The 20,547-nt window shown below is 57.0% G+C and overlaps 1 protein-coding gene across 6 annotated transcripts in view; it reads right to left on the bottom strand.

Moving 5' to 3' along the window:
• Positions 1-5,344: 5,344 nt before the first annotated feature.
• Positions 5,345-20,547, bottom strand: part of CIITA (class II major histocompatibility complex transactivator) — a 66,064-nt gene continuing 50,861 nt past the window's right edge. For 5 of the 6 annotated variants that reach the window (XM_058681122.1, XM_058681118.1, XM_058681119.1 and 2 more), the window contains exons 8-20: positions 20,323-20,457; positions 18,698-18,862; positions 18,179-18,247; positions 15,848-17,498; positions 14,858-15,016; positions 14,209-14,280; positions 11,141-11,221; positions 10,500-10,592; positions 9,699-9,785; positions 8,493-8,576; positions 8,266-8,349; positions 7,587-7,684; positions 5,345-7,207 (exon numbers count right to left, since the gene is read on the bottom strand). In XM_058681122.1, the coding sequence (XP_058537105.1) occupies positions 7,609-7,684; positions 8,266-8,349; positions 8,493-8,576; positions 9,699-9,785; positions 10,500-10,592; positions 11,141-11,221; positions 14,209-14,280; positions 14,858-15,016; positions 15,848-17,498; positions 18,179-18,247; positions 18,698-18,862; positions 20,323-20,457 (2,756 nt within the window). In that variant the 3' untranslated portion in view covers positions 5,345-7,207; positions 7,587-7,608. Of the gene's footprint in view, positions 7,208-7,586; positions 7,685-8,265; positions 8,350-8,492; positions 8,577-9,698; positions 9,786-10,499; positions 10,593-11,140; positions 11,222-14,208; positions 14,281-14,857; positions 15,052-15,847; positions 17,499-18,178; positions 18,248-18,697; positions 18,863-20,322; positions 20,458-20,547 lie in introns of those variants that run through there. The other variant, XM_058681123.1, reaches the window with a different exon arrangement.

The raw sequence follows: 20,547 nt of genomic DNA, 5'->3' as shown, positions 1-20,547 counted from the left end.
GTCTAAAATTCCTTTCAGGTTCTAAGTGTAAGTGAATTTCGTGTTTGGCTTTGGGCCACATCTCCAAGATAAGGATAGGTAATGTGCAACCCATACTAAGTTGACGGTGCCCGTGGCTGTTGGATAGAGCAAGACTCACAAAGACCTTGGGCCTCACAGTCCCAGGGTGGCAGGTCACACCTGAGTGAAGTCCGCTTTGGACACTTTGCTCAGCTGTCCGGTACAAGTGAAAGGAGCGGGAGCAGGGAGTTCTGAAAATCACCATCTCTGAAGAAAAGCACTGCAGTTACAGAGGGCTGGGGCCAAGAGGGCGCCCCTGCGGTGCTGGGTTCTAGTTGGGAACCGGGGTGGGGCTGATAGGAGAGGCTGCAGCAGCCTGCAGCCACGTGTGCTGGGAATGAGCAGGCACTTGGACGACACAAACACGCCCCTTGGCACCGCCACCATCCTTGTTTCCCGCAGAATGCGCCCCAAGACACGGAGCAGTTTGCCTGAGGTCACACAGGTAGGAAGGGGCAGGGCCAGAATTAGCCCCAACAGGCCCACCCCTGACCTCAGCCAGCTGTCCAGAGGAGGAGGATGGTGGGAGGCAGACTGCATGGCAGTGCACAGGGGACACGAGGGCCCTATCCTCACCCTGGTGGATCCCAGCCTCAGTGACCTCCACAGAGGTATGGCCCGATCAACCATCGCTTCTTAAAGCAGTTCTCACCCAGTGCCTGACACCAAAAATGAGCCAGCCAGTGACCTGGCAACAAAGGCTATAGTTTCAGAAAGAAAATCCCACAACAGCAAGTGGCAGGAGGGTGGGGAGCCTGACACATCATGGTTCTGGGGGGCTTTGGGATCAGACCACAGCGCTCTGGATCTGGACTCTGCTTTGGACGAGCTGTGTGACCTTGCACAGCCAGCTTAACCTCTCTAAGCTCCATTTGAAATGCAGGGTGTACATTTGGAGGAGTACGTGAACTAGGACATGAGAAGCAGTGCAAGGTGAAGGCAGAAGAGTATTTGGTAAAGGCAGTTGTCACCACGATTTCCTCTTGCAAATCAAAGAACTGGATACTGGCCTATAGCAGTCAGTGTGGGTGCATCCCAGTGTGTCCTCTGGCCAGAGACAGAAACCTGGGTCACATGCAGGTCCCAGCACAATGTGTGACCTTGAGAGAGATCACTGCCTTCACCAGGCCCCTTTACTGAGATGTGGAGCACGCAGGACTACCTCGTCCCGAGCCTAATGGGACATCAGCAGTGTTTTCTGCCACACCTACCTGCCACCCAATTATTTGCGTAGTTGTAGTCCTCTGAGTCCACTCTTGTTCAAAAATGTCTGGGCAAGAGGAACTTGACTATAGAAAGTGGGAAATTGGCACCTGCTGCTATAAATAGGCAGGCACAGTGACAGGAAGAGCAGAAGGAATCCCAGTCCAAGTCCATCCCCGAGATGGCAGATGGGCCATGCCAGCAGCTGTCGGGCCCCTGTCATCACAGAAATGGCAGAGGAGGAGGGCTCAAGGGCAACATCTGGGCAGTAGAGAGTAGTAGTCCTCCACATGGGAGGACGCATTTGAGTAAATCCTTGTGCTGCAAGTTGCTCGAGACCTGTACAGGGTCCCTGGAGGAGGGGGCCGGCAAGCAAGCACACCCATGCTGGGACAAAAGAGGGACCCAGGGTTGCCTGAGAGGCAGTGCTCCCATAACTGTGGCTGCTATCCCTGCTTCTCTTCTGCCTGCAGGTTCCTTGGGAGGAGTGTGGGGGCTGGAGAAGGCACCGGAGGGGCACATGCCCAGCTGGCCTTCAGATGAGTTTGGCTCCTGCCTCCTACCTGCCCCCACCTAGCCCAACCCAAACTCCAGGGGCTCCTGGGCCAGTCGTGCCCTCTGCCAGCCTGTCACTCCCTCCCTCGGCTGTCCTGTACCTCCAGCCTTTGTTTCTTCCCATTGCTGTCACTGGGTGTAGGACCTCACTAGGCTGATCGTGGCTCTCACAGGCTGAGTTTGTGCCGTGCTTGTGCTCACGTTCATGGCTTTGTGCCTGGCACCTGGGCAGTACAAGATCATTCTGTGTTTAGATCTCAGGTGAAACCAAGGCCTGGTGTCTGAGCCAGGCTCTGCATGCCTCAGCTGAGCCTCCTCTAGCAAGCATTTGGCATCTGTGAACCTTAGTCCATCTGTAAAATGGGATCACAACAGGATCTAACTCGGGCTTGCTGTGAAGGTGGAACAAAACCACCCAGAAACAGACCCAGGGTTCAAGTACAAGTTGGGGGTTGAGCAGGGAGGTCCCTGCTGCTGCAGCCTTGGAGCTTAGTTCAGCCCAGCTGTAGTGAGGGGGCTGAGGGATTGATCCAGTGAAGGGGTGTGGGGAAGACAGCTCTCCCTGCACCTGTAGCGTGGGACCAGCATATGGTGAACTCAAGCAAAGAGGCAGGTGCATGCAGTTGGAAGGTGGCAGAGAAGCGTGCTCAGTGGTCACTGTCAGGCAGGGTCAAGGCCACCACAGCCTCTGTAACCAAAAAGTGGTGGCTGCTCTGATCGCAGTAGTCCTGCTCCTTACTGGCCCAGGGCTAGCTCCACCTCTCCCAGTCATGGAACCTCCATGTTTCAGCCTGTGAAAAGGGAAGATGGGTGGTTCTCAGAGAAAGTGACGCTGCCCCCTTTGCAGCCACTGGAACATTGCTGGGGGTGCATTCTTTACTGCCATGGTAATGAGCTACAACTGGTATTCAGTGGTTGGGGCCGGAAGCTAAGCACAGCAGGCCCAGAGGACACCCCCACAAGGGATGGGGCTATAGAGATGAATGCCACATCCGGGAGGCAGGGGCCAGCAAGGCCAGGAGTAGCTTGGTTATGGCCAGACCAGAGCTTTCCTGTAGGTTGTCAAGCACTTTCCGGGAAGGGCTGGAGGGGTTGCCAAGGCCTTCCCAAGCTCAGAGCTTGCTCCTTGCCCTGAGCCTCAGGTCATCCAATAGAACTGGGAGCAGCAGCACCCCGGCCCACGTGAGGCTGTGCTGGGTTCTCCAGCCCAAGTCCTTAGTAATCAGGCAATTGAGTTTACAGGTTTGGGCAGCCTTCCATGTCCCACATCAGAGCACCTGGCTTCTGACTCCAGCTTGGCTGCAGGGATGGCTGAAGTAATCCAGTTCCTGGCACCCCTGTAGGAGACCTGAATCTAGCTCCTGGCTTCAGCCTGGCCCCGCCTTGCCATTCATTGCAGACACGTGGGGACATAGCTGTCTGTGTTGTCTGAGTGGTTCCCGGGTTTGAGGGGGGTTGGGAGAGTTCCCTGCTTACGCCAAGCCCCTGGAAGCCTGGCCAGCCTGGCAGCAGGTAGTGCCTCCGCACTGGTAACATTCCTTTTGCCTTTTTCCTAGACCTGCGCCCTCTGAAAGCTTTGTGCCATCCAGAACCAGAAGGGTGGAATGAGAGATTGGGCCTGAGTGGCAGGGCGGAGGTACCTGCCCCACGGGCATGCAAACACTTTGCACCCTGCCACGCTGCCAGGCCAGCCCAGTCTCGGCCTGTGACTGCGCAACAGCGATGGATGTTTACAGGAACCCAGCCAGTGTCTGCCTCCCTGCACCTGCTTCCACTTCGCCTTCAAACGGAGGACACACACAAGAGCCACTCCCAGCTCCATCTGACAGCCTGACCAGCCTTGGCCTAAGACAGGGACCCCCCCGAGGCACAGGAGCTGGGGTGGCGTCGCAGCTTGGGGTGGGCTCCCTGCTTACCCATTGCAAGTCACGTGTCCCTTATCAGGTTGGCAGAACCGACATATGCACCATGTTGCTCCTCTGGCCAGAAATATATTTTTGAAACTATGAGTGGTGTGGATACTTGATTCCAACCAACCTGTAAAAGCAATACTTAGGAAGCTGACTTCTGATTAAAAAAAACAGTATGCAACTCCCACCCCTGGGGGCCCTGCCTTTTTTTTTTCCTTTGAGCTTTGAGAAAGGGGCCCTTGTATAGTACCTTCCAACAAAGGGGCAGAAGGGTCAGCACCTCCCAAGAGGAGAGCCCAGTCAGTTTGCCATGTCCACCTGAGCCGGGCTGGCATGAGTGTTGCAGGCCAGCTCCTCCCAGCTAGCGGCAGCCCTAGTGGGGTGGGGAGGCAAGGCCTGATGGCCACACTGGCCATCAAGCCTGAGTCCCAGGGGAGCAGAAGGAAGATGGCTGTGCCTAAGACTTGGTAAACCTCACTTCGAGGTGAGGGAATGAATCAGGGAGCAAGGAATAAACGAATGAGCCATATTGGGCCAACTTACAGGTTGGTGGGAAGCAGTGAGAGCGGTCTCCAGTCTGTGGAGAACCTGGTGATTCTCAAAGCCCTCTGGCATGTGTGGCAAGTTATTAACCCCACTTTTCAGATGACGAGGCTGAGAGGAAAGACGGCTGCACTGCCTGTGGTTGAGCAAAGGGGATGTAATGCTGAAAGAAGGCCCCCGGAGGGAGGTGAGTCCAAGGTGGTCGCTCACGAGGGCAGCGTAGCCTGGCAAAGGCAGGGCCTAGGGAGCAATTCCAGCACTCTGTGCCCATGCCCACAGAGGTCTTTCACAGTTGGCAGTTGAGTTGGCACCCTACCTCCTTTAGAGCAGTGTCCAGGACAGGGGACGGTGCTTTACCCAACTCTGCTGGCGCCTGCATGTTAAGGGCAAGCAGGTGTCCCTGTGGACATCCAGGACTCATGGCTGGGCAAGCAGAGCACGAACCACCTTGGAGCCCCTGTGGACCCCTTTGTCTAGTGCACAGATTGCCCAACCGCCCATGGCAGGCAGGCAGGCAGGCAGCTTGAGCATTCCCCGTTCTGGACCCAGTACCCATTTGCAGAATGAACTGAGTGTTCATTCCATGTTTACTGACTACACCTGCACACCTTGCCGGGTACAGACAGCCCGGCAGTGAACAAGGCAGGTGGCACACAGGCAAGTGTGAGAGGATGGGACAGAGACGCTGTTGGGTTGGGGAAGGGGGACACAACAGGTCTGGAAGGCCTTCCTGAGGAGCTGTCCTTTAAACCAGTCCTGAAACCAGAAGACGTCACTGTCACGAGCTGGGAAGAAGGTTCCAGGCAAAGACCTGGAGCGTGTGGGTGTCTGCAGGGACAGCTGGCACATCTGAGCTGTGTGCCAGGCTCGTTCTCTCAAGGTACTCACTGAGTCTTCATATAACCCCAGAAGGAAGGTACTCTGTGCCCATTATACAAGTGGGAGACTGAGGCTCAGGGAGGGAACTTGTAAGCTGGGCTTTGTACCTGGACAGTCTAGCTCAGGAGTCCACAGCTGAGCCCCAGACCTTCGGGCCTCGTGAGCAGGAGAAGCTCAGCACAGCAATGAGCACGTGACAACCACGATCATTAAGGTTTATTGAGAATTATGCCATCCCTTGCACATCAACTTGTTATATAAAAAGCATCACCGTGAACAGCCTCTGAACTCATACTCTCAGTTCCAAACACTCCAAGAGCAAGGTCCAGTCATGCCCACCTGGCTGATGGGCACAGCAGGTGCCTGAGCCAGGGCATGGCTCTGTGCTCATCCCTGGAGTCACACTCATGGACACCCAATGGGCTCCCGAGTGTGAGGGCAGGAATACCTTGAGAAGTGATGGCTGACACCCGGGTCACAGCCTTGACGGCCTTGTGGCTGGGCCGTGACAGAGGGCACCTACCTCTCTGTAAGGAGTACCAACCAGGCAGCTCAGGCCAGACCCCCAAGACCCCTGACATCAGTTTTGACATGTTGGAGAGTGGAGCGGAATTTAGGAACCTGGCTGAATCCACGGGTATCAGGATTGGCTTGCAGGGGCTGAACGGACTGCTCCCAAGGCCACTAGGACAAACCCAGGCTGGCTCAGTGGGCACCTCTGACCCAACAGGCCATGCCCCAGTGAAGAGCAACAGCCACGCTGGCAGCTACCAGGTAGGAAGTGGAGCTGCCAAGTCCCTTCTGGCTGACGGCAGCTGCAGTAGGATTCCAGCTTGGCTGGGAACCAGCTCCCAGGATACAGCTGGGCTGCAGGGGTGGTGGGAGGAGCTCCCCTGCACAGCTCATGAGGCTCCAGCCTCTCTGAGCCTCAAATAATGCATTTCCCACCAAGTCTAAGGAAGTCGCAAAGAAAAGACCTGCACAAAGGGGCATTCCGCCCTTGCATGCATGTGTCCGTGTGTGTGTGTGTGGGCACTGTCAGGACAGACAGGGCTGGCCCATGGCTTCCAAAGACAGGTGACTGCTCCTCTGGCCTCCCCGCCCCCTTCTAGCTCCTTCCTGTCTCTTGGGCCCACCCTCTGAGCAATCACCCTTCAGCCCAGACCCATGTAACCAGCTCCCCTGGGAAGGCACCTTAGACAAATGGAAGTCCCCCACCAAGAGTCAGCATCATGGGCCGGACATTTAAGTGAATGACCTTCCAGGTGACCCTTGGCCAGGCTGACCCTGCTGAGCCTAAAGAACAGGCATGTGGTTGAGTCAATGTATGTGTGTGTGCGTTGTTGGAAGCCACTACATTTTGGGGTGACTTGATTGCATTAGGTAATCAGAAGAGTAGGTACCCCAAAATGGCAATCATGGTACAATGCAAACCCTGCATCTACTGAACAAGACCTTCATAATGTAGTGGAGAAGGACACAGGGAATAAAGGCCCGAGGCCACGGCGGCCCAGTCTATCTCCCCTCCCCTCTGTTAGTGTACTGCCAGCCGCGTCCCGGTTAAGGTCCAGCATGTCTGGCCACACCCAGATCTGACCTTGGCTAACAAAGTTCGTGCAAACAGTGAGCACCAGGGACAGAAGGCAGCCTCTGTTGTCTCCCAGCCTGTCCGGGTTGTAGAGCAGTAGCTAGGACCACTCCGTGCTGTCTCCCAGGGCCAAGCAGGCCTTGTTGGGACGTCCAGTCTAGCAGTATTACATAGCTGAGCTTTCTCACCAGGCTGAGGGCCTGACCCAGCCACGGCTGTCTTCAGTGTTGTGAGCGGCCCACAGCAGCCAGCAGGCACCTAGCCATCTGCCAGGCTTGCCACAGTTGAACAGGGCTGGCATCCACCTGGGCTCTGAAGGAGTTTGGAGCCTAGCCTGGTTCTGCCAGGAAAACAGACAAGGGAACTCCTCCCAGCTGACGAGGGGACAGGATGCCAAGGCCCATGGGAAGAGCTGTGTCCACAAGTCCCCAGTCCCGGGTGCAGGTGGTCAGTGTCTTCAGAGAATGAGCTGGGGAGGGAGGGGACACAAGAGGGAGAGGACGTCAGGATGAGGATGACAGAAGTGGTGCACAGCACAGACGGGGGAGAGGGATGGGGAGAGCATGGGTGGATGTGTGGGTGCTCATCCTCACAGGGAGAGGCTGAGCCAGGCGAACACCAACGCACATGGCTGCGCCCTCCTTGCCCTTCCCCAACCTCTAAGCCCGGCCACAGTGAGGACCCAGGGCTGGGCTGCCAAGGCCTGACGGATAGATAGATGCTCTTACTGAGCCAGAGTGGAGACCAAGGTTCCTGCCCAGCCTGCCTTTAGGAATTCCGCCTTCACACGGCCGCAGACCCCAGGGACCCCATGTCTGGACCCTCTCAAGTGCCCCCCGTCCAGTTACCTTGTCCAGGGCACAGCCGGGATCATCTCAGGCTGATGCGTGAGTCCAGCTGCTGCAGGTGTTCCTGGACACCAAAAGGGATGGTAGGCGTCCACATCCTGCAAGGAGGGCACTCAGTGGCCAGGAGAGGGCAGGGAAGGCAGCCCCAAGCCCTTGCACTGATGCAGCCAGCGGCAAGCCCAAAGACCCCTGTCCCTTCTGCTGCTGCCTGCCTGCATGACCCCAGAAAGGCTGCGTAAGTGCTCTGTGCCTTGTCATGCTCATCTCAGAATACCCACCCTGACCATCTTTGAGGGTACAAAAGGTTAGAGTATTAAGTACCAGCACTGGGTGCTAGACATCATGTTGACTTAATACAAAATGATCTCCACCTGTGGAATCAGTGAATTGCTGGGTACCAAGTGGTGGGAGGTAGGTGTTGCCACAGGGTTTACTTCTGCAGGCCAGACATTGTTCCAAGAGCTGTGCACGGCCTGGCTAATTAAACCTCACGGAACCTTGTAGGATAGACATTGTGATCAGGCCCATTTCACAGATGAGGAGTCAGGCCAGTGGGGGGCGGGGCACCAGCACTGGGGGTGCATAGCAGGATTTGGGCTCTGGGGCTACCCTGGGCCCCAGGCCTGCACAGCTCCAGGCGCTCCACCCCTCCTCCCTCCCTCCAGGGACCAGGACTTACGCCAGCGTCTCCACGTGAGGGCACTTCCTCAGGCTGGCGGCGAGCTGCTGGGCCCCGGCAGCCGTGAACTTGTTGTACTGGACGCTGGGGGGAGAAACCCATCCTGGGACCTGACCAAGGCCACCTGCCCCTTGCCCCCGGCCGGTCCTCCCCCTGATGGCGGTGGGAAAGCCGCCAGCCTGCTCTCTCCTCGGCCCAGCCCCTGCTGCCCAGACTTGCATACTCACTCCATCACCCGCAGGGACACCATGTCTGGAAGCACTTGGGCCAGGCTTCCGGCTCCCACGTCACAGATGCAATTATTATACAAGCTGCCAGGAACACAGGTTGAGGAAGGACTCGAGAGTGCTGGGGGTCCAGATCCAGGGGTACCCACGCTCAGCTAGGATTAGTGCCCCATCTTACAGAGGGATAAACTGAGGCCCAAATAATTGGGGCAGCCTCTCCATGGTAGCACAGGGAGTCTAGGCAAGTGGCAGGATAAAGGAAGTGCATTCTTGACTGTCAGCGAGACAACTCTTAAGGGAAATGTCTTCTGAGTTCAAATCCTAGCCATGTCTCTTTCTGCCTGTGCCATTGTGGGCAGTTTCTTTCACTCCATGCAGAACACTGTGCTCACTGGCACAACTGGGCCACTGGGGAGGATAAGTGAGCTGGTGCTGGCACAGCACCCAGCAGGCAGCCCAACATGTCCTGGGCTTTGTGAGCTCCCTTCCCACTGTGAGTCGTTATTTGAAGATGTTTAACCTATGTGTGCTTATCTACTTACAACACAAGCAGCTGTGCGGCCTGTTCAAATCTATCCCTAGTTGCCAGTATGGATGCTGTCTGGCAACAGTGCACGTGAGAGAACACTGACCTTGGGCTGAACACAGCAGTCACACAGGATGTAGGTCCTACAGGACACAGCCTACACACATGTACATGGTGGTCCTGGTGACTGGTCCTGGCTGGACCACCATGTATGGACACCCCAGGAAGGATGCCCCAAATGCCGTCTTTCCTGGGGATCCACCTCTCTCTGTCCCTGTCCCTGGGAAGTTCCTCCCAGGCTAGAAAACGGAAAGATCTCTGCCTCAAGCTCAGCTCCTCCTTAGTCTTCGGGGTCACTCCAGGGAGCTGGTCGGAAAGGACAGGAAAGCACAAGGTGCCATGCCCAGGCCAACCACAAGGTGGCAATGTCCTCACTGCCAGGAAGCCCTCTCCTCTGGGGAAAGAGACTGTTTCCTGCCAACTGGGGCCACCAGGGTCAGGTGCTTTTCTTGGGTCACTGGGCCAGCTCCGATTTTCTGGAATGAGTGAGGGACCTGTGCAGAGCTTCTGTCCTGGGGTTTGGCTGACCCTTTTGTTCAGGGTGACCTTGTGGGGGCCACATGGGGCTCCCTGCCCTCCCCCAGGCAACCAACCCAGCGCCTGTGCAGATCCTCACTCACCTCAGCCTGAGGAGGGACGCAGCAAGTGAGGGCAGGGCCTCGGCCAGCTTGCAGGCGCCCACATCAGTGATGTTATTCTGTGACAGGCTGCAGGGACAGGGACAGGGAGGCCTTGAGATTGTGTGGCACTGTCCCCGTCCGTCAGCTTCCACCCATCCGTCCGTCCACCCATCCGTCCAGACTGGACACTCCCTCCCTCACAGGCGCCCCAGGGTGGCCAGTGGCTGACAGCTGACCTTGGGGACAGTGGTGAGTGAGGAAGTGTGAATGACAGAGAGGCACTAGCCCTGCGACAAAGGGGGTGAAACGGTGAGGAGAAATGGGGCCACATGATTTCATGGGTGTTTCACCCATCTCCGATCTCGAAAGCCCAGAATAGCTAAAATCAACTTCACCGTTGTGTAGGTTTTAGTGAGAAATCCTAACCCGTTACCCCTCACGCACGCCTGAGTGGAACTTCCTGCCACTGAGCACTGGTTGTTTCCAGGCCTGCATACTTTACACTTAGGGGTGTGTATGTCTGCTCCTCGTGCCTTCCCCCGGGAGCCGCAGAACTCCGCCATCAGGGGACTTGTCCTGTTTAAAGCTGAGACTCCAGAACCTGCACCCATGCGTAACAGGCGCCCCTGAAGAAGCTGCTGACTGACCTCACAGATGACAGGATGGATGAATGACAAGAAGACTGAGGGAGGGAAGGAAGAGTTGAATGTGTTGTTGACTGAGTGAATGGACGGGCCAGTGGATGACAGAGTCAGCTGGACCTGGGGCAGAGGCAGCAGAGGGCAGGCCCCGCCCACTTACTTGAGTGTCTCCAGGGACTTCAGCTGTGGGAAGGTGGCTGCGAGCTGTGACACACCCTCGTCCCCGATCTTGTTCTCGCTCAGAGAATCCAGGCTGCAGGGGGGGAATCAGATGGGACCCCCCTGACCCTTCCTGGCCCAGCACAGGATTCTTGCGGCCCTGGCCTGGGTGCAAACAAGCACAGGGCCCACCTCTGAGCTGCTGGGGGCAGGCGGCCACAGATCAGGAGTCCCAGCAGCTGCTGGGGGACCAGGTCTACCTCCTGAGGGACCACAACCCCAGCTGTGCTTTACAAGAGTCCCGTGAGCTCAGACAGCTTCCTTCACTTCTCGGAAGCATCACTGTCTCACTGAGAGACAGGACTGAGCCCCCAGCTTTTCTGGCGGGCTGCCAAGGCCATGCAGGAGGATAAGCGCGAAAGCCCCCTCCACCCACTGAAGTCCCAAGCTTGTCTTGCTGCCGGGGAGCCCCCCACCTCCCACTTAGTGTGAAAGCCCCCTCCACCCACTGAGGTCCCAAGCTTGTCTTGCTGCAGTTCCAGGGCTGGGGCCCGAGGAGACGAAGGTTCAGACAGAGCCAGGGTCTCCTCTCTGCACTGCCTCACGGACGGGCTGGGGAAGAGAGCCGGGGTCTACACTTACTCCAGATGCTGAAGCGAGGAAAAGGCTGTGAGGACCCTCACCAGCTTAGGAAAGGCTTGGGGGCCCGAGGTGGGCCCTAACCTAGGAGGCAAAGAGCACAGCTTAAACCCCGAGATATTCATGGCACCCCCGACTCAGTCCCAGGGGACTTCTCTCCAGGCTGTCTCCCTCCCTCTGCTCCACAGGCCTCTGCCCGCAGCAGCTCTCACAGCTCAGCAAGACTGTGGGCTCCCAGTGCTCCTGTCTGAGCAGAGAGCCAGCTCTTGCTTTGCCAATCTCCCTCTCCTTCCACAGTGGTCTGGGGAAGGGGTTGCCAAGCGCCAGGCAGAGACCTCCCCCGTGGTAGGCCAGATGGCTTGGTCACTAGTTTGCATCTTAGTGGACACCGACTCTCTGCCAGGCTCATGCCAGGCCCTGCCAGACCCATGCCATCTGATGCAGACCTTTGAGCAGAGGGTTTTTCCTCTCTGCATTTTACAGATGGGCAAACTGGAGCACAGAAGAATCACCTAACCCACCAAAGGCCACACAGCCTGCTTTGACATTTAGACCTTTAGGAAATGAGAAATGCAAGAACAAAGGGCTGTATCATTAAAACATAGCCAAGCATATTCAATATAAAGAACGGCAATTTATTCTTGGAATAACAGCCTTCGACCTTCCTCGATGTTCAAACAGCCAGTGTCTGATGAAATGACAATGCCAGTGCTGGTTATCTTGGTTTGGATGCGTGTCCTTGAGAAACATTAGGAGACTCACTCTCACTGGCTTCATTCTGAATGTCCCCAGTCACCGTGAAAGGCCCAGGAGGAACAGGTGCCCCAGGGCTCCCACTGCAGGCCTGAGTAGAGCACCTGACTTCGGCGTTTCTGTCCCCTGAGCGGCCAGCCCTGACATGAGGCTGGTACACAGCCTGAAGAACTCAGTGTCAAACATTTACTGCTCCTCCTGCTCGGCCTGACAGCCCAGAAGAGAGCTGTGAGCAAAGCCGACAACAATCCTTGCTTTGTCTGACATCCCGGATAAACCAAGCGATCGGTGCCGGCCCTACTGTGTGAGATGGAGCCTGGTGTGGTTAAACTGCAGGACCACAGCAGGAGGGCAGGGAATTTCATTTGATTTACTCAAGGATTCAGGAAAAAGTCTTGCTGGGGACAGGCGTGGTGGCACAGCCAGTTAAGCCAACACCTGTTGTTACTCTACTACCCTGTATGAGCACCGGCTGAAGTTCCGGCTGCTCCACTTCGGATCCAGTTCCATGTTAATGTGCCTGGGAAAGCAGTGGAAGATGGCCCAGGTACTTGGGTTCCTGAATCTATGTAGGAGACCTGCATGGAGTTCTAGGCGCCTGGCTTCAGCTTGGGCCAGTCCTGGTCGTTGTGGCCATCTGATGAATGAACCAGTAGCTAGAACATTGACATCTCTCTTTCTGTCACTCTGTCTCTCAAATAAAAATGGACACATTTGAAATAAGACAGCGTGGGAAAAAAATAAAAAGAAATAAGGCAGGGGGAGGACCTTACTGAGTAAAGACCGGAGTGAGGTGAGTGTGTGGGCCAGGCAGACAGCATGGCCAGTGCAAGGTGAGAGCCAGACCATGTCTGGTGAGGTTAAAACCAGCAAGGAGGTCCACGTGCCCAGAGCGGAGGGGGCGGGGAGGTACTGCAGCAGAGCAGGGCCGGAGGTCGGGGGAAGGGCTCTGAGCCTCGCAGCCTCACTGCCATGCCCCTTAGGTCTGCACCACGGGTTCCCGGCACCAGGACTGCCAAAAACAGGTGCCCCAAATAGTTCTTTGCTTCCTTCCTTCCTTCCTCAGAACCTTCTTGAGGCTTCCGGCGAACGGCCGGCTGGTTCCCGGCTCTAGCCTCTTCTACCTCGTAGCTACTGCTCCCCAAAGCGCAGTTCCGACCTGAGCTCGGGGCTTTTTAAGCTGAAAATAAACTTAAGCTGAGAAAAGGGGCCCTCGGGGACTGTGTCCAGACGTTTCCTCTTTTCAGCCACTCTCGCATCTCAAGTGTGGCCTCTTATTTCTGTCCTTAACGAGAGATGCCTGGCTTTCTCCACGGGCGGGGCAGGGGACCATAACTAGGTGAGCCCTGAGCTGGTGGGCCACACCTGGGGCCTGTGGCTGAGCCGCTCACCCTGCCCGGTTTCCTCTTCTGTAAATGAGGAAGAAAACTGCTCCCCAGAGCGGCTCTTGACACTGCTGGGAGGATATGTAAAACAGCCCGCACACGCTGGAGCTGGTTAATGATTTCTTCTTTGCCTCTAGATGCACTTGAATTTTCTCGCTCTGACAATGTGCTCGCTCTGGGCCTCAGCGTCCCCAGCTGTACAATGGAGCAATGGCCGAGCTGAGAGGTCAAAGTGCTCTGGCCAGACAGACCTGGACATGCTCGTGGTTAGGACCTCTGCATGCTCCACTGTCCTGGTCTGACTGGGACTGGCAGTGCCAAAAGCTCCTGGGAATTCTCTGGGCTGGCAGAGGCCCCAGGCTTGGGTGGGAGTCTTTGTATGACAGAAACCTTTGAGGAGTCTGCTACACAGCCAGGCCTGGATGCTGGACAGATACTGGGGGATGGAGAATGTTGTAGGCCAGGGCTGCTCTTGTTGTTGACCCACATGCAGGCCGAAGGGTGGTCATGGCAACACCCTCCCATGGAAAGTTGCAAGCAGGGTCCATGTGGGGCTCTCTTCCTATCCCTGCAGCTACGATTTCTGGAAGGCCTTTCTTCATCTGGCCCATTCTTACTCCCTTGTTAAGCATCAGTGCAGATGCTGCTTCCTCCAGGAAGTCTTCTTAAGTTGGTATTCTCATACTCCTGGACCTTCCTGCCATGAATCACAATCATATTAATCTGCAAACTCAGTAAGGACAACAGCGTCCCTGGGTTATTCACGCAGGGACTCTTGCATCTGCTGAGTGACTGGGAACAAGCAGGTTGAGCAGCATGTAGGCGTCCCAGACTGTCCAGTACCTGCCCCTGCTGCAGGACACAGAGTGACAGGGATGGGGCACCCGCCTCCATTCTGCTGGGCCCCCTGAGTCCATCTGGCCCTTTGCTTACGCAAACTCCAGTTTCTTCAGGTCCCGGACAGCGGGGAGGTCTCCGGTTTCGTCTGCGGAGGCGCTTCTCATCCTAGAGGGACAGGTGATGTTAGGGGGCCTGCCTTCCATCACTGAACCCCTCCCTCTCTGTCCCTGGAAGGACCACCTGCTATGGGGCAGGGGCCGCCTCTGTCCACAGGAGGACAGCCTGCCACAGGGCAGAAGCCATCTCTGCACTGAGAGGGGAAGCCTCAGGACAATGTGTCATGGAGAAGACCCTCCACGGAAGCCCTCATAGCACGGACCAGGGGCTCCATGGCACAGCTGCTGTGGATTGATATGCTCTGCGCCCGATACCCAGCCTGCCATCCAGACAGCAGGGACAGTAGAGCCCTGGGCCCCAACTGGTAACAGCAGACACCCTGTTACCAGATGTGAAAACACCTCGGGAGTGCCCTACAGAAAGAGCCTCTGCATGGCTATGGCTGGACCTGGGTGTATGATGGTCAGTGAACAGGAAGCTGGGCTGTGCCTAGGCACTGCCTGCCAGGAGGGCTCGGGGCAGCTGCCAGCCAGGTAGACAGTGCAGGGATCTCCAAGGACAACAAGCACAGAGGGACCCACACCCAGCCTGCACGTCATCCACTTGCAGGATTCAGGCCCCTCACCTCTGGGTCTGCACAAGGTTGCCCAGGTCTTCCACATCCTTCAGCGACTTGGCTCGAAAGGGCTCAATGGTGAATTTCTCCTCGGCTGCATGGAGTAGCTTGGTCTCCCCACGCTGCTGCAGGGACTCCCACAGCCCCACCGTGTCACTCAGGTTGGACCTGCGGAGGGACGGCCTCAGACCCAGGCCTGGTGGCTGGTCCAGACCATAACAAGGAGGCAACTCTAGGAAGGGACCTCCAAATCAGACCTTCTTTCCCTCCTTAGCTCATCCGCTCCCTCCTCCAGAAAGCCTTCAATGACCACTCTAGCCTTTACTGGTTCTTCTTGTTCTTCAATTCTCCCTCTTGGTTTTGTTCTCCTTTTTGCTTTGGCTACCAGGAAGGTCAGTACAACACTGTGAGCACAATATGTAAGGACCTTAAGAGCCTGGGTAAAATGCATTCAGACAGAACGTGGGAATGATTCTCCCACACAGCTGAAGTGCCCCAGCTGATTGCAGAAGGACAGACCAAAGGAGGGAGTTCAGATTTGACCCTGAGTTGGTGCTGAGCCCTCAAGGGACTGTAAAGAGGGGTGGGATGTGGTCAGGTCCGGATGCTGGGAAGCCTGCTCTGCTGGCCGAGCAGCAGGTGGCATGCAGGTCGGGAGAATGGAAGAGGCAAGGGGAAGGCTGTGGCCTTCATCCACCCTGAGAAATGAATGCTCGATTGCGGGGGGTGGGGGGGGTAAGAAGAAAGCACACAGGGACCCAGCTCTCTCTTGGGTCTTAGATAGGGCTGGGGCCTGGCACGCAGCAGCCTTCAGACACTGGTTAGGAGACACTTCCCCTTGCCAGCTGCATGGCCTGGGACAAGCACCTGCCCTTCTCGGAGCCTCTGTTCTCATCTCAAACAAGGGGGACTCCATTCTGTCCAACTTCAATGAGAGCCACAGGGTGGATCCACAGCCAGGCCAGCACACCAGAGCCCCTTCCCGCCCTTGGCTCCTACCTGAAACTGCCGACATGGGTGAGTCCCACAAGGCTGGCCAGCCCGGAGGGATCAATGCCAGTGCTGCGGAGGTCCAGGGAAAAGTCTCGGCCAGCTGCCTCCAAAGCCCTGGCCAGCACATGCACGTCAGGGGGTGTGAGCCGGGTGCCCAGGAAGGAGAGGCGGGCGGGGAGCTCCCGCACCACATGCTGCCAGATGCCAGCCTCCTCGGCCTCGTGGGCACAGTGCAGCAGCTCCAGCAGCCGCCGCGCCCTCAGTGTCCCTGGCTGCAGCCTCTTCAGGTATCTTGTGAGCACCTTCTGCTTCCGGTCCACCACGGCGGCCACCTCAGAACCCATGAGGGCAGCCAGGCAGCGGGCACGAGGCTGGAAGAGGAGCCCAGTGAGGAAGCGCGGCACACCCTCCAACCAGTTGTCATAGGGCCTCTTCTTCCTCGGGGTCAGCGCCAAGTATTGTGGCAGCTCCTTGTCCTTGACCTCGCAGCTCAGCGCTAGCCATATGGCACCCAGAAAGCACTGCAGGAGGAAGCTGGGGAAGGCCAGTTCAGCTTCCGTGGCACCTGGGCCTGGCTGCACCAAGCCCCTGGCCACGGCCCACGTCCTGAGCTCCTCTGATGGGAAGTGGCCCTTTCGCAGTGTTCTCTGGTGCCTTCTGCCCGATTCCCAGGCCAGCCTGGCCAGTCCCAGCAGGGCGCCCGGGGGGCCAGCCCTGATGGCAGGGCCCAGCAGCTCCACATAGAGTCCCGTGAGTGTGGAGGGCAGCGGGTCCCTGTCTCCCCGCTCGAGAGAGGCCTGCGCCAGCTGGCAGGCCACCCGGCACAGGGTTGGGCTGTGGCAGTGACTGAGCAGGAACGGCCGGTCCCGCAGGAGCGTCAGGGCTTGCTCTCGCTGCTCAGGGGCTCCGGAACGCTCAAAGTAGCATGCCACGTAGGCCTGGGCCTGCTCAGCTGAGAAACCAGCCAGCTCAAACAGGGCGTCGGCCTTGCTCAGGCTCTGGCCCAAGCGGCCCCACAGCCGGGCCATGAGGAGCAGGGTGCAGCCTGGTAGCAGCTTGCGCTGCAAGAGACCAGCCAGCAGCCCCCGGAGGGAGCAGGGCTCTGAGGCCCCGGGGCCACCCACGCTGGGCAGAAAGCCCTCCTGGGCTTCAAGCTCCTCGAAGGCATCCAGAATGAGCAGAACACGCTCGGGCCTCTTCAGTACATGGCTAAAGACCTCGTCATCCACTGCCAGCGATGACGACTGTGGAGACAAAAGCAGGTCACGCAGGCGGTAGGCGTCCCCGGGGCGGTCCAAGCAGTGGCAGGGGATATGGAAGACAAAATCGAACTGTGGGAGCTGGCTGCGGGCCCAGGCCCGACCCACGGCCCGGGCCCAGTGGCTCTTCCCCTGTCCGGCCCTCCCCAGCACGGCGATGATGCGTGTTTCTCGTGGCCGTCTGTGTTTGCCAGCAGCCAGAAGCACCTCAGCCGGACCCCCGTGGGCCAGCTGCCTCTCAGCCCAGTCCAGCGTGGCCAGTTCCCTGTCCTGGCTCTTGGTGCCACTCCTCTCCAGCTGTGCCCTCACCAGAGCCACCTCCATCTGGATGCCATCTGGGCCTGCAGGCTCATCCTGGAACTTGTCCTGCAGTGAGTGCCAGAGCTGCCTCACCGGCTCTGAAAAAGGCAAGGAGGCTGTGAGGACAGAGGAGGCATACGGCAGGACAGGCCACTGTCTCCAGCCTCCTCATTCACCAACCCCCAGGCCACTGCCTCCCTCCATTAGCCCAGAGCCCACTCACTCATTAGCACACTCATGCAGCATCTTATTTATCCCCGCCTTGTGCAACTCATCTTACTCTCACACTCACTGACCTTCTGAGAAGTGTGTGTGTGTGAGTGTGTGTGTGTGTGTGTGTGTGTGTGTGTGTCTGGGTTCAAATCCTGGCTCTGCTACGTGCCCACGTGAAACTGAGTGCATTGCATACCCCACCAAACCTCCGTATCCTCTTTTGTTCAATGGGAGTAAGGTTGGGGCTATTGGAGACACTACTGACTTAATATCACGAACGTGCGTGGACAGACACCTGGGAGTAGTCAGTCATTTAGCCGTTCTCTTATTCCCACCTTCCACCATTCCCAGCCCATCATCTGACTCCTTCCTCCACCTTCTCTGTCTCCACCCTCTGCTCTGTCATTCTCAGCTTCCCATACAAGACAGCAGCCCCCGGTGTGGACATAACCAAGAAAGTACATGAGTGAACACATGAAGCGAATACCACAGGGGCTGAACAGCGAGAGAAAGAGCAAGTGAAGCCCCTTCACCTAAGACAGAAGACCTGTCACCTGCCACTGACCAGGCCACTTTGGAAGCTTGCTGGAGACCTCCCGAGGTTCCTGGGATTCGGTCGGGTGCACACTGTCCTCTGGAGATGGAGGAGCAGTGTTAGAGTTGGGTGGGAGTGCCCCAGGGCCTCCCTCCTTCCCTCCAGGCCTCAGTGCATCCTGCAGGCAGAGCACACATGGGCTACGGCTCCAGGGACAAGAGCTTATAGGAAGCTGCTCAAAGGTGCAGTTCTTTGGTAAGCTATACTTAAACAATTCAGCTGTGCTCAAGAAACCATGGCATCCAGTGCAAACTGGGACTTCCAGCTTCAGAAGCTCTGAGCAGGCTGGGCCTGTTGCCCTGCCACGTAACCAGCCGCCGAAGGCTGGTAGCCCTGGGTGGGTGGGACATTGATTCTACAGCTGTCCTCTTCCCTCCACTTCCTGCAGACCCTGGCCTGGTTTTACTCACAAACATGATCACCAGGGAGCGCTGGCCCTGGGCCTGGCTCTGGCTCCCAGCAACCCTCACTGACCCTGTGGCTTGTTACCTATTACGTCTGCACGGGAGGTCAGGGCTGGCTCAGGCATGCTGGGTAGGTCCGCCGAAGATGGAGCGAAGGGGCTGGTGGAGCCAGGTCGGTCTGGGGACTTCGGGAGGCTGTGGACAGCGGGGCTGCTGGGAGGCGGTGCTTGGCTGGCCTGGGGCAGCTTGCCTTTGTTAGGGGTGGAGAGAGGATTAAGAATAAGCACACACCCATCCAGGGCCTCGCTCAGATCCACTAGCACCCAAACTAGGCTCAGGAGCCTGACCAGTCTGCAAAGAGGGGAGGGGGACTTGCAAAGGAAGAAGTTTCAGCAGCACGCTGAGGGTGTCCACCTGCCAGAGCCTCGGCCTCCTCGGCTGTGACAGGGATCCAGCTCCTTGGGAGCCCAGGCCTGGCTCCAACCTGGCCCTCTTCCCACTGTGGGGCCAGGGCCCATGGCCCTGGACACTGGAAACCACTCCCTTGCCTGTGGGCTCCAGTGTGTTAGACAGACACTGGCATGCCCCAGCAAAGGGGCTCTTTTTAAAGACTGATTGATTGATTTGAAAGGCAAGGGTGGAGGAGAGAGGAAGGGAAAGACAGAGAGAGAAGAATCTTTCATCTCTCCCAAATGCTCCACTTGGCCCATCTTCTGCTGCCTTTGCAGGACCATTAGAACACTGGGTCAGGAGCAGCAAACTGGGACTGGAGCAGCCATTCTGACATGGCATATGGGTGCCATAAGCAGTTTAACCTGCTGTGTCACACAACCACCCCAGGACACTTTGTGCCTGACTGCAAAGACCCTCTTGAGAGCCCAGACATGCCTTCCCTAGGAAAACCACAACCCCTCAGTGTGGTGGGTCACTGCTTAACTTCAGGAAACAACACAGTTCTGTGAAAGCTGTGCAAGGATGCATGCCAGTCTGTTCACAGTGCTCAACTCAAGAGGAAGGCACTTGGGTGACTCTTACAAGTGACTCTCTTTGGCTTGTGGATGCATGTGGTGATGTTGCAATTTGAAAACATTAACACAGTTTTTTAAGAAAAGGAAGGAAAGGGCCTGGCGGCGCGGCCTAGCGGCTAAAGTCCTCGCCTTGAAAGCCCCGGGATCCCATATGGGCGCCGGTTCTAATCCCGGCAGCTCCACTTCCCATCCAGCTCCCTGCTTGTGGCCTGGGAAAGCAGCAGTCGAGGACGGCCCAATGTATTGCGACCCTGCACCCGCGTGGGAGACCCGGAAGAGGTTCCAGGTTCCCGGCTTCGGATCGGCGCGCATCGGCCCGTTGCAGCTCACTTGGGGAGTGAAACATCGGATGGAAGATCTTCCTCTCTGTCTCTCCTCCTCTGTGTATATCTGGCTGTAATAAAATGAATAAAATCTTTAAAAAAAAAAAAAAAAAAAAAAAGAAAAGGAAGGAAAACATGGAAGGTCATTCAGGCACTCTAGGTCATGTACCCAGACCAGCACACAAAGCCTGCCTGCTCTGATTTTTGAAAGATGGTTACAAGGAAAGGTGTGCTAGAGAGATTATGAGAAAGTGCTAGGTTCCAACTGCTGAATACCTACAACTGGAGAGAAGGGGCTCAGGCAGCAGCCAGGTGGTGGTGCGGGGTGTTGGCCTGGGGAAAAAGCCTTGCACACTCACCATGATAGATGAATATACTGGAGATGCCAGCCCCAGCTCCTGGGATTTGCCAGAGCCACTGGGGTGGAGTGGAGAGAGTGGGGATGAACTGGATGGGTCCAGCAGCGAGGTTTGTGCAGCTCAAGGAAGGGGATGCTGCAAGAAACAAACACAGTGAGGGAGGAGCTTCCCTGACACTCACCTTTGTGGTTCTGCTTGGTGATCGTTCAGTTCATGTCTGAGTCC

Source organism: Ochotona princeps, chromosome 24 (genome assembly GCF_030435755.1).
Source record: "Ochotona princeps isolate mOchPri1 chromosome 24, mOchPri1.hap1, whole genome shotgun sequence".
In the NCBI taxonomy this organism is placed as follows: domain Eukaryota; kingdom Metazoa; phylum Chordata; class Mammalia; order Lagomorpha; family Ochotonidae; genus Ochotona; species Ochotona princeps.
The sequence above is the reverse complement of the archived record's forward strand: the minus strand, read 5'-3'. Positions and strand labels throughout refer to the sequence as shown.